The sequence below is a fragment of the Halictus rubicundus genome, chromosome 11 (genome assembly GCF_050948215.1).
Source record: "Halictus rubicundus isolate RS-2024b chromosome 11, iyHalRubi1_principal, whole genome shotgun sequence".
In the NCBI taxonomy this organism is placed as follows: Eukaryota; Metazoa; Arthropoda; class Insecta; order Hymenoptera; family Halictidae; genus Halictus; species Halictus rubicundus.
The window spans coordinates 7,132,285-7,145,727 of NC_135159.1; the positions used below are offsets into that span (position 1 = coordinate 7,132,285).

At 36.7% G+C, this 13,443-nt stretch overlaps 3 protein-coding genes across 5 annotated transcripts in view; 1 reads left to right on the forward strand and 2 right to left on the reverse strand.

Annotated features, from left to right (window-relative positions):
* Flo2 (flotillin-2) overlaps positions 1-13,443 on the forward strand; it is a 176,078-nt gene that overhangs the window by 142,678 nt on the left and 19,957 nt on the right. The gene's annotated exons all lie outside the window — the stretch shown is intronic.
* LOC143358974 (glucose dehydrogenase [FAD, quinone]-like) lies at positions 944-5,356 on the reverse strand. The gene is made up of 5 exons (XM_076796541.1): positions 4,781-5,356; positions 3,163-3,592; positions 2,583-2,979; positions 2,146-2,428; positions 944-1,687 (listed from the first exon to the last, which is right to left on the reverse strand). The coding sequence occupies exons 1-5, from the start codon at positions 5,183-5,185 to the stop codon at positions 1,316-1,318; spliced, it is 1,887 nt and encodes a 628-aa protein (XP_076652656.1). The 5' UTR covers positions 5,186-5,356; the 3' UTR covers positions 944-1,315.
* Positions 7,418-12,577, reverse strand: LOC143358975 (glucose dehydrogenase [FAD, quinone]-like). The gene is made up of 6 exons (XM_076796542.1): positions 12,452-12,577; positions 11,729-12,164; positions 10,660-11,089; positions 9,741-10,137; positions 8,545-8,827; positions 7,418-8,116 (listed from the first exon to the last, which is right to left on the reverse strand). Exons 2-6 carry the CDS (start codon positions 12,131-12,133, stop codon positions 7,745-7,747), a joined length of 1,887 nt encoding a protein of 628 aa, XP_076652657.1. The 5' UTR covers positions 12,134-12,164; positions 12,452-12,577; the 3' UTR covers positions 7,418-7,744.

Sequence of the window (13,443 nt, forward strand, 5' to 3'; positions counted from 1 at the left end):
AATCCGTCAAGTATGCTTAGTAGATATTTGTAAGAGGTACAACCGGAAAGTAATAATTAAGCTCAACAGCCGATCCATATTCGATATCCACCTGTGTTTGCCTGTTCCTTAAAGTCGACATTCCCGCAAATAATGTGTAAAACAAAAATAATTTATTGCATATTTACTCGTGTAAAATGCAGACATAATGAACCACTTTGCGAAACTGTAAAGTACTTTCCAAGAGAACAGTTCATTTGCGCCCTAGGGTTACATTGAGAGTTCTGTTCCTCGCGGCGACTACTACACGACGCAATCAAAATATTTTGAACTTGAAAATCTAGGTGGACATTTTTGCAGGAAAAATTTTGTACAAATCTCCACGTGTGGGTATCTGGTCGTTAAGGACTCGACTACTAAGTCAATCGGGACCTTTAGATATTGCACTTGGTGCGGACTATGCGGTCCTTATTATTTTTTCTGGGGGGACGAAGAAATATTTCAAAATACCGTTCGATATTTTTTATTATTTAAATTTTACCGTTTAATCTAACATTTCTAAAATGTAGTTCAACTTAAAATATGCTGTAACGTTTAATTTAACATTTTTTAAATGTAATATCCACTAACTGCATCCTTTGACCATTTTTAAACTCGATCAAGAAATGTACGTAATATTAAACTATGCGGAATTATCAGGGAGAGTAAATCAGCAGACTTCATATCAAAATCATCTTTATTTTAAATATATCGTCTCACTTCTATTAGTTTGTGTTAAAGCACAATACATTTTTAGTGTTAAAAACTTACATCACCTTATAATGAATTTTATAAAATACTAAACCAGTTTCTTTTGCATATTAACCTCCATGAACCGTGTAACTAACAAATAACACAAGTCCGACTTGAATTTTAACAACATAGTAAATGATATAGATCACGAAAATCATTTGTAGACAGTGTTGCACGAATATAATTGAAATTTGTACTCTTTAACCAACAACTCATTTTAACTTCAATGTTTTATTATCCCCGAATCAACTTTTACTATTTACAATAAAATTCAGTACGATTTGCGATTCCGGTTACTAAAATCATATTTTTTGAACACGTATAAATGAGGAACAGTATATAAAGAATAAGTCTATGTAAATAAATTAGTTTCTTGGAATATTCAAACAAGATGTCACTCTATCATTTGACGTATGTATGTACCTTCTTAAGAAAGCATACTACATCCTCCTATCTCAACATTTATGAACTGGCGGGACATTTACATTTTTCACCTAATTTCTCAAGATTTCCGGCCGAGTAGTTCTGTAAGATCACGTTAAGGTTATGATCTACAATGCCAATCTTCTTTGATCATGTCGGCAGCCTTTTCAGCTATCATAATGGTTGGCGCATTTGTATTCCCGGAGACGATATTCGGCATAATCGATGCATCAATGACACGCAATCTCTTAATCCCGTGTACTCTAAGTCTGGGGTCCACGACGGCCATCTTGTCGGACGCTGGACCCATCTTGCAAGTCCCAGACGGATGATAAATCGTCATTGTGTAGAATCTTGCGAAGCATTTCCAGTAATCGATTGATGGAAATCCTAAAGAGGCGCATTCCGGGATTAGATTCGGATTCGCTGTGGCATTTAGGCTTCTCATAGTTGAGGTTAGGCTCAGTTTATACAGGAAGTCCGCTCCTTCTGCCTATAATGATTAAGAAGTAATTTTTATTAATACACCAATAAATTGAAAACATTCAATCAAAAACCTGGAATATTTGCTAGGTAAATATTTGGAGTAAGGGCGACTCGCTGATTTCAATGACCTTAAAATATATTGTCAAGGTCATCATTCTGAACAACATTTTCCTGAATAGGATAACGCTGCACGGCCTCAGTTGTTTCGGTGATTAAAAGAAGAAAATAATAATATGCACAAACACCAAAGTCTATATGCAAGTTCTACAAATAAAATTTTATTGCGTTTGAATTTTTCCTTTATATACTCCAGATTATTATGCTAATATGGACATAAAAGAAATATTTCTTTTCAAATCATTGGGCTGTAAACAATTTCGAAAACATTGTAAATATTGTTCCCTCAAAATATTCAGCAAGTGAACCGACCTGGTGGTATGAATACATTGAATGAAGATTACTTACCAAAACGTCGAGGTCATGTGGATCCTTAAAGTAATTGGGGACGATGATCGGATGATCGATCACGTTTTTCGATCGCAACTTAACGTATCCTCTGCTACGAGGCCTCAGCAAAATCGGAAGGCCGGTGTATGAAGGTTTGTACAAAATGTTCTTGTACATAGCTGCGTAGAAATCATCTGTAATACCGAAAACATTCTTTGAGGCATCAAAGCCGTTGGAAGCGTGTGTCATACTTGACAGTACTAGCTGTATATCAGGATGATCATCTGTCTTGTTTGCATACCTAAAACAACATTTGTTTGCCGTATTAATAACAAACTATACCCTCTTCTTTAGTATTGACATATTTCATTATTTTTGAATTGTAGTAATAAGTAATAGTAGTAATTAACACAATAATATTTAATATTTATTCCTTACTGCAACATAATACTTACTTGGTATTAATAAAACCCATACCCTCAACTAAAGGCAGCGCGTACAAAGGTCCTTTGCGATTTATAGCGAATTCCTTGAGAGTTTTCGCATTCAAGGACTCCGGTTCAATGAAAGTGAAGGGTTGTTCGGCCGTATAACTCTCTGGTGGGTCTACTAAGTAAGCCATGCCACCAATCGACACGTGATCCTGAAGATTTTCACCCACGCCGGGTGCATCGTGCACGGTATCCAGCCCTATATCATTTAAATGATCTTTTGGGCCGACACCAGATAACATCAACAATTGTGGCGATTGTATAGAACCAGCGGATAAAATGACCTCGCGTTTTGCTTTGACCGTGCGGCGGTGTGAGCCGAACAGAAATTGGACGCCATATGCCGTCTTCGAATCACTGTCTGCAAAAATGGTTCACAGTTATGTTTTGTCTTTTAAAAATATTTTTCACCTTAATCTCGAAGGTTGTACGAATGCTTTTTGCTTGGAACAATTCTATAGTCTAGTTTGAATTCTAGTACATCTTCAAATATTATTTAAATAAGGATCCTGGATTAGCGTTAATATTACTTGTCTGCACTCACCTATCAGTATCTTCTCCGCATGCGAATTCACACTCACGTGCAGATTTTCTCTTTTGGAAGCAGACCGAAGGAAAGCTTTCGCAGTGCTGCATCGCAATCCGTCTCTCAAAGTACCGGGGGTATAAGAGAATCCGGTTTGAGTAGGTCCATTGATGTCTACGACATTGTATCCTACATCTGTTCCTGCCTTCATCACATGTTTGGTTACGGGAAATCGGTATTTGAAATACTCGATAGTTAAGTGTCCGCCGGTCTGATGATAAGAAGAATTCTTGTACTCTTCGATCGTCATGTCTTCTGACTTCTTGAAGTAAGGTAACACACTCGCAAAATCCCAGCCTGGGTTTCCCTGTTTTTCCCAGTTGTCATAGTCTCTCTTGTTGCCACGAACGTACATCATCCCGTTCAGCACACTGCTCCCTCCGAGAACCTTGAGTATTTTCAAAAATTGCAATGTTATTAAGACATTAGAACTTCCTATATGTGAACGAAATTGTAGTGAACACCCAATTTTACAGGGTATTACATTTTAAATTCCCGGAGCAAAGATCTCGCATATCTCGTAGATGCGTATCGTGATATATTCCGTAGGTATCCAACCATTATCGAAACCATTCTTTCGATATTGGTACCGTATTGGATTTGTATCAATGCAAGAGGTATCGGTATCGACAATTGATGCCTAGTAGCTCACACTTTGATAAGTATCTGTACTTTCTATGAAGTACTTTAGCAGCGAATTGGATCGAGTATCATGGGTAGTATTGGTACCGTTCCCCCACACGTGTCACGCATACGTGAGCGCGGCCGGTAAAGTATTTAAATCTTTGATCGCCATACTAGAAACCCCCAAAATTCCATAAAATCAAAGTAAGTTATTTAATGAAATAAAAATTGACAAAAATTAAATGTATGATAGTGAGTAGTCCTCCAACATTCTTGCATATTACAGATCCCAATCAAGTTTGGTACAATGAATATATCAACGTAAAAAATCATTTTAAAACCTGCGCAGATAATTACGTCACCCACATATGGGTCACGTGGCATTCAACGTGTTAAATAAATAGGCTTATGTAATATTTACTATTCTCTATTATGCAACCTTGAAATTTGGACTAGATTCACAATGCCTCACTTTTTACGTATCTATCTTATCTGACGCATTCTTATCGTTCATGACCTCCTTCTCATTAAAAATTAAGTTATATGACTTTTTTCGAGTTTGTTTGACATGGAATTTACACCGCTTAACAAACGGGATAGATAAGAGACAGCACACAACTTTTTCTTTCGTCCGCTGTATTGTTACTCTTGCGCTACTAAAACAGCGAAAGACAATGATAAAGCTCACGTTGATTTTGCATATTAAAAATTATTTAAATTATTTTGCGACAATTAAAAAATGCTTGAAAGGCTATAAAATACTATAAAGAACGAAATGATATCCGCAATGTCAGCTGTCGAGACGTCCAATGATTTTGCGGCTTTGAATGATTTTTAGACAAGTAGTAACAAATCGAAGCAATGACATATCTACACGAATAACGAAAATACTTTCCGGACAAATTAATACTATTTTATCCAGCTTTGCTCGCTACGTTATTAATTGTTTTACCTTGGCACGTGGCCAGTTGCACCGTTTCCCATTCATCGCTAGACAATACTCATTCGACGGCTCAGTTTTGAACTGCCAATCCATAGAGGTCAATTCCAAATTCAAAGCCATTACAGGTACGTCCGAAATAGTCTGTTCATCCAGGCCAGCTTCGAGCAGAAGCACCGACCAGTTTCCATTCTCTGACAGTCGATTGGCTACCACTGAACCAGCCGATCCAGCTCCGATCACCACGAAATCGTATTCATCTTTCAAATTTTCCAACGACACAGGTTTCACTCTGTGTTGTACATCCACGATATCTGGTCTGAAGATCGCGATCAACAATTTTAATGAAATTAGAAAAAGCAATTGAGAGCCAGCGCCGAGTGCTATCCTCGATGCCGTGATCGAACCACTTTCCATCTCGATCGACTCACTGTAAGAGGGTGGTTTACGCAAGTGTCTGGATGGTTCTCTTAAATGAACATTTACACGGCGTGCTAATATTCGGATTTAATAATGTCGTTACAATTCTTCTGTCGTCGATGGCCGTGCGAATACTTAGCTCCTGCTCGATGTTCCGTGTTTTTATAAGTCCCACGAGCCTGAACGATAGCGCGCGTGCCCACGAGTCTGTAAAATTTCCATAGTTCCCCCCTGTAGTTTTTCTTTTTCTAAATTAATGGTGGGGACTGACGCAGTGATCGTGCGGCGTACTCACACCAATCAGGCCACCAGCAGACATACTTATTTTCGAGAATCTCTTAGGATCCCGGATATTACGTTCGCCGCCTTGATAACGCAAAAATATGAATTTTGAGTGAATTCGCGCGCTTGCTAAAAGATCAATCTGGCTTGGATAACCAGAAGTCCTACTTTTGAGTTTTCGAGGCGGAAATCGTAATATTGGGCATCACGTTGCCTGTCACGCGGCAATATCAATCACGTCAATGAATCATCAGCGCTCGTAAGGATAAATACCAGAGCTGCGAGTCAGTGTTTTTGGGTTATTACGACTTGCGTCTCGAATATGGAAATAATCAACAAAATATATTCAAAAGTGAGACTTCTGAAGAGTTATCCGTGCTAGATTGATCTTTTGTTCAAAATTCACATCTTTGTGTTATCATGGCGGAAGACGCAACACCCGGAACCCCTTCGATTCTCGTATATAATGTATGTCCGCTGACCTGATTGGTGTGAGTATGCCGCACACTCGCTGGGTCCGTCCCCACCCTTAAATAAGATTTTGGCCAAATCAGGTCCACAAGCAGTCATGCATAAATTTTTACATAAAATTTTTAACAGTTATGATACCTTATGTCCTAATCAATTTCCAGCATGCACTTGCTATCACAGTATTTCACAGCCGGATATATAATTATTAAAAAATATTATTGAGGGGTTATGCAAAAATTATTATATGTTAAGACGGTGGAAGAAAGATATTTGATTATATGAAGAAGGAGGTTTGTACAAGACGGGTGCACAATTAAAACTGATGCCCAAACGCGAGGGCGACGGTACGTACCTTCATACCTGAAGGGAGTACGGCCTTCAATAAAATGAAGGGGACTCAGGTATTTCCCAATAACCCTAGGATGTGGGCTTTTCCACAGAGTACAGTCTAAAGCCTAAAGTTTTACTTCGACAAATATAAACTCTATAAACTATAAAGAACATTTTCTAATACATATCCTACGACAATTATTATTCCGCCTTTGTTCCACATTTAATTATAAGTCTTTTCGGTTTACGTATATATGTACGTCTAGCCTATATACTATCAGAGTTTTTCGAAATAAACAACTTTGTAAGTGCGTCATGTATGCGTATCTAATAGATATTCATAATCGGTAGAACCCGAAGGTAACTTACCGTATTTTTCAAGATATTTGGAAAAATTGTAGCAGTATACCATATTAACATTTTGATTTTACAGAGTAAGTAACCTACTATTTATTAACTAGAACTATAAAAATTTTGCACATGCTTTGTATTATCTTATCTTGTAAATATTTTATTTTGAATCTATATGTTTTTTAAGAATTGATTTAAAATTACGAACAAATCATACATGGAACTATGGAAATTTCGCTAACTGTAGTTTATAAAAAAATAAGGTTTATGATAAGGTTTTCTGTTGTTTGTAACTGCCTCGTAATTTTCATATTATAGATTTAATTTATACAACTCGAGCGGTCAGGTTGTATCATGTCGCAATAGTCAGTTGAGTATTGCTGGGCTCTACACAAGAAAACAAGTCGAAAATACGGAATAAATGTTTTTGTTTTAAGACTCTGTTTTCGAGAAAGTCGATTCTGAAAATCCGACAACTGTGCTTAGTAGATATTTGTAAGAGGTACAACCGGAAAGTAATAATTAAACTCAACAGCCGATCCCTATCCGATAGCCACCTGTGTATGCCTGTTCGTTGAAGTCGACATTCTCGCAAACAATGTCTAAAGCAAAAAGAATTTATTGCATATTTACTCGTGCAAAATGCTGCGATATCTTGCAGACATAATGAAACACTTTACGAAACTGTAAAGTACTTTCCGAGAGAACAGTTCATTTGCGACCTAGAGTTGCTGTGAGAGTTCTGTTCCTCGCGGCGACTACTATACGACGCAATCAAAATATTTTGAACTCCTTTCATCTTCAATATTTTATTATCCCCGAATCAACTTTTACTATTTCCAATAAAATTCAGTACGATTTGCGATTCCGATTACAAAAATCATATTTTTTGAACACGTATAAATGAGGAACAGTATATAAAGAATAAGTCTATGTAAATAAATTAGTTTCTTGGAGTATTAAAAGAAGATGTCACTCTATCATTTGATGTATGTATGTACCTTTTTAAGAAAGCATACTACATCCTCCTATCTCAACATTTATGAACTGGCGGGACATTTACATTTTTCACCTAATTTCTCAAGATTTCCGGCCGAGTAGTTCTGTAAGATCACGTTAAGGTTATGATCTATAACCCCAATCTTCTTTGATCATGTCCGCAGCCTTTTCAGCTATCATAATGGTTGGGGCATTTGTATTCCCGGAGACGATATTCGGCATAATCGATGCATCAATGACACGCAATCTGTTAATCCCGTGTACTCTAAGTCTGGGGTCCACGACGGCCATCTTGTCGGACGCTGGACCCATCTTGCAAGTCCCAGACGGATGATAAATCGTCATTGTGTAGAATCTTGCGAAGCATTTCCAGTAATCGATTGATGGAAATCCCAAAGAGGCGCATTCCGGGATTAGGTTCGGATTCGCTGTGGCATTTATGCTTCTCAAACTTGGTGTCTGGCTGAGCTTATACAGGAAGTGTGCTCCTTCTGCCTATAATGATTAAGAAGTTATTTTTATTAATACACCAATGAATTGAAAACATTCAATCAAAAACCTGGAATATTTGCTAGGTAAATATTTGGAGTAAGGGCGACTCTCGCGATTTCAATGACCTTAAAATACATTGTCAAGGTCATCATTCTGAACAACATTTTCCTGAATATGATTACGCTGCATTGCGCCAGTTTTTTCGGTTGATTAAAAGGTGAAAAATAATATTATGCACAAACACCGAAGTCTATATGCAAGTTCTACAAATAAAATTCTACTTTGAATGAAAACTCCAGATTGTTATGCTATTTCTTTTCAAACCATTGGGCCGTAAACAATTTCGAAAATATTGCAAATATTGTTCCCTCATAATATTCAGAAAGTGAACCGAGCTGGTGGTATGAATACAATGAATAAAGTTTACTTACCAAAACGTCAAGGTCATGTGGATCCTGAAAGTAATTGGGAACGATGATCGGATGCTGGTGCACGTTTTTCGATCGCAACTTAATGTATCCTCTGCTACGGGGCCTTAACAAAAGCGGAAGGCCGGAGTATGAAGGTTTGTACAGTATGTTCTCGTACATAGCCCCGTAGAAATCATCCTTCACGTTGGCACTCGTCTTTTCGAAAAGACCGCCATCTGAATCGTCCGTCATACTTGACAGGAATATCTGTATATCAGGATAATCATCTGTCTCATTTGCATACCTGAAACAACATTTATTTGCCGCTTTAATAACAAATTCTTCCCTTTTTTTTATTAATGACATATTTTATTATTTTGATTGTAGTCAGGGTAATTGAAAAATATGTTTAAGCTTTTTAAAAAAATATTTTGAGCAAAAATATATTCGTGAGTTTTCATCAATTAAACCAACCATTTTATATTTAGAGGATCCAATGAATGAAGATACGAATTTACATGTTTTTCCTTAAAATATTTCTAAAACTCTTTAAAAATATTTTTTAAATATCATTTACGCAATCATATGGGAAGGAAAAAAATACTCCTTAACAACTATGCTAATCTAATTTGAATCTAACACGTGTTCCAAGGTTCTATATTTTTAGATTGGACATTTTAATGGTGTACGTTACTGCCCTGAACTACTTTACAAAAAAAAAATCTGAGAAAAATTGAGAACATTTTTTCGGATTTTTGAAGATCTTTTTTAAACATGTTTGCCTAATCTGAAAAATCCGGCAAAAGTACTCGTTGATAATCATAATAAAACACAACTGCCATGACAATATTAACATGATCATCTGATAACTTCTACAATATATTAAATCAGCAGTTTTAAGTTTCTGAAATGTTTTAAAAATCCATTTCGCAGTCAAAAATTCAGAAAAAATAAAAAGTCGTGTGCGGTATTAGGTACAATGTTCATGAATTTTTAAACAAAACGTAAGGATAGAGCATAATTCGTTAAACCGTGCTCGCCCTATTCCTACATTTATGATATAGTACCGACTTGAAACTTGCCACAGAAGGTTTTCTTTGGCTTCCCTGTCGAATGGTGTGAAGAAAGATCAATTTGGATTACGCGCACAATTATCCCCCTTATCCAGCTGTACCCTTTATCATAATATTTATTCGTTACTGCAACATAGTACTTACTTGGTGTTAATAAATGCCATACCCTCAGTAATAGGTAACGTGTACAAAATTCCTGTGCGATTTATAGCGAATTCCTCGACAGTGTCGACAGTAACGGACTGCGGCAAATCGAAAATAAAAGTATCTTTTTTCGTATAATTTTCTGGCGTGTCTACTAAGTAATTCATACCACCAATCGACACATGATCCTGAAGGTTTTCACCAACACCGGGTGCATCGTGCACAGTGTCCACCCCTATATCATTTAAATGATCTTTTGGACCGACACCGGACACCATCAACAATTGCGGCGATTGTATAGCACCAGCGGATAAAATGACCTCGCGTTTTGCTTTGACCTTGCGGCGGATTGGGCCGAATAGAAATTGGACGCCATATGCCGTCTTCGAATCTCTGTCTGCAAAAATTATTCATAACTATATTTTCTCTTTTAAAAATATTTTTAACCTTAACCTTGAAAGTTGTACGATTGCTTCTTTCGTGAAACGATTCTGTTGTTTATTCTGGATTTGTGTCCAGGATTCATTGTACAGTATAATTGGAGTGTGTGAAAGACTAAACAAGTCTAAGTAAACTTACAATCTTAAGCTTAGGACAACTTCAAAGTTTCGTGTTCAAATATAATTTAAGAAAGGATCCTAAACTAGCATCAATACAAATGAAATTAATATACTCAGTGATAAACAAAAGATTTCCACGCTTTTAGGATAGACAGACTTCATAGAATGTATGAAAACCAATATTTAAATAAAAACTGAATTGAAATTAATATTAAAATCAATACTCTAGATGAGGAACGAAGAGAATGAAGGTGGGCACAGCCCAACAAAATTAACGAGAATTCCCAATAAACACGAATCAGAATATTAGTATTTTCAAACTTATTTAAAGAATTCTAAAATTATTTGTCTTCGCTCACCTATCAGTATCTTCTCCGCACGTGAATTCACACTCACGTGAAGATTTTTCCTTTTGGAAGCAGACCGAAGGAAAGCTTTCGCAGTGCTGCATCGCAACCCGTCTCTCAAAGTGCCGGGAGAATAAGTGAATCCGGTTTGAGTGGCTCCATTGACATCCACGACATTGTATCCTGCCTCTGTACCTGCCTTTATCAGGTAATCGATCATGCGAGTTCGGTATTTGAAATACTCGACTGTTAAGTGCCCGCCGGTCTGATGGTAAGGTGAATTCTTGTACTCTTCGATCTTCATGTCTTCCGATTTCTTGAAGTAAGGTAACACACTCTCAAAATCCCAACCTGGGTTTCCCAGCTTTTCCCAGTTGTCGTAGTCTTTCTTGTTGCCACGAATGTACAGCATCGCGTTCAGCACACTGCTCCCACCGAGAACCTTGAATAAGAATTGCAAAATGGTTAAACTTTACCTGAGGAAACCAGAAATTTTTAACTCTTTTTCATGGAGTCCTGTAGATTTTGACGAGGAAATTCCGAAAATCCAAGTTTTAATCCTAGAAGATCAGTAGTTCAAAAGTTATGCTTGCGTAAAGTTGTGCGAGTTTCAGAGTTTTTGACAGTTAAGGGCGCCGCCATGTTGGTAGGTACTCTGCGCCGCGCGCCATCTAACGAGCAGAGCCGCTAGACAGCAGCATAAGCACACATTTATGTCGATAACGTAGATTTGCAGGAGTAGTCGGACCGGCTGGACGGCCGGTCATTGGAGGATGACCGAGTAGTACTCGGCGAGTACATACCAAAATGGCGGCGCCCTATCCCTGTCAAAAACGCTGAAAATCGCCCGTCTTTACACGCGAATAACTTTTGAACTGCTGGTCTCCTGGCATTAAAACTTGGATTTTCGGCAGTTTTTTTTTAAAACTTGTTAAGTAAAAACTTATTAAAACTTATTTTACTAAACTTAGTAAACTTACTAAGTTTTGCGCGTACTTTTAAATAAATAGGATTATTTACTATTTACTATTTAAAATACTATTTTACCCTGCTCTGCTCGCCATAATATCTATTGTTTTACCTTGCCACGTGGCCAGTTGCACCGTTTCCCATTCATCGCTTGACAATAATCATCCGACGGCTCAGTTTTGAACTTCCAATCGAACGGAGATAATTGCAAAATCGGAACCGTTATAGGTATGTCCGAAATTTCCGGTTCATCCGGGCCGGCTTCCAACAGGAGCACTGACCAATTACCATTCTCTGACAGTCGATTGGCTATCACTGATCCAGCTGATCCAGCACCGATCACCACGAAATCGTACTCATTTCTCAAATTTAACAATGACACAGGTTTTACCCTGTGATGTCGATCCACGATATCTGGTCTGTATATTCCGATCAAAACTTGCAATAAAATTACGAAGCTCAATTCAGGGCCGTAGCTGGCTGCTATCCTAAACGCTGTGATTCTGCCTCTGTCCATCTCGATCGACCCACTTTAATATCACTATTAACTAAAAATAAAAATTTGGTTTTGTATATGATTTTATAATAATTTGGAATTCATTTTTAAAACGAAAACAAAGGATCAGTACAATCCGACAAATAGTTTCCGAGAAGAAAAGTCATAAGTGAACATTTGCGAACATTTTTACTGCTAAAATGACTTTCGTCCAAATTTTCAAGGATTTAAAAGGATAACAAGTATATCATAACATAGATATTTTTGGATTGCATAATAAGGTAAAAATTTCCGTGTAATCTAATACTTTCAGTCATATTAAAATTATTATTAACTTACCTGGGGCACTGATATGAAAAACAGAAGTTTCTTTTATTTCAGATTTAAAGATTGGGACTTACATAAATGTCCACATTAATAATGTACACATCGAACAATATACTTCACTTTTCACACTGCTTTTTCCACAAACGTAAGGAATCGAACTGGCGGAAAGAGAACGCGTTAAGTTGAAATGTTACGTTCTCAATGTCTGCGTCAGCTGTTTTGATCATATGTTTATAGCTTGTGTGCATCGTATGCATTGTCCGAATGCGTCTTTTACAACCGTCGCACGGTGTCCGATGCAATGCAGAAAAGTCAAATTTTCCAAGTATGAAATCTACAAGAAATTTTCACTCAATCTATTTGTAATATTTCCCACAATTTTAAAAAATATATGACACATATTTTATTTTAATATGAAAAATATACGAATTTATTGTTAAACCGAAATCGTAAAATTAAATGTAAAAATCGATACATTTATTCAAACATGTGTTATTTACTGAATCTTTAATTCACTTGATTCTTATAAGTTACGTTAGTATCATAAGACCTTCCAAACTGCACAACAATTTTTTTGAAATAGTGACACTTCGTCGCAAAATTTTTCATGCTAAATATTTATCAACTTTAATTTGAACATAATATATTAATTATCTAATATCGAAAACTATAAACAAAGTTATAATTTGTAAATTTTCCATCAAATACCTCGAGTGAATACTACCTACGGTCGAGTACTATCAAGTACAATTCAAGGTCAATTTCAACTCCGCGGTTATACATTTCATCACCGTAGAGATAGTTCTCCTATAATACGCTATTTATACAGGATATTTATCGATAGGTTGTGTACAATTAAAACAGAAAAATGCAATATTTCATAAAATTACAAAAGATTTTATTAACAACCGTAAATCTCTTTTATCCGTGAATAGCAACACGCCGCAGTCAAATTAAAAAGAGAGCAGGCAGTAACACACCACACAAAAGTCGATGACAGAGAG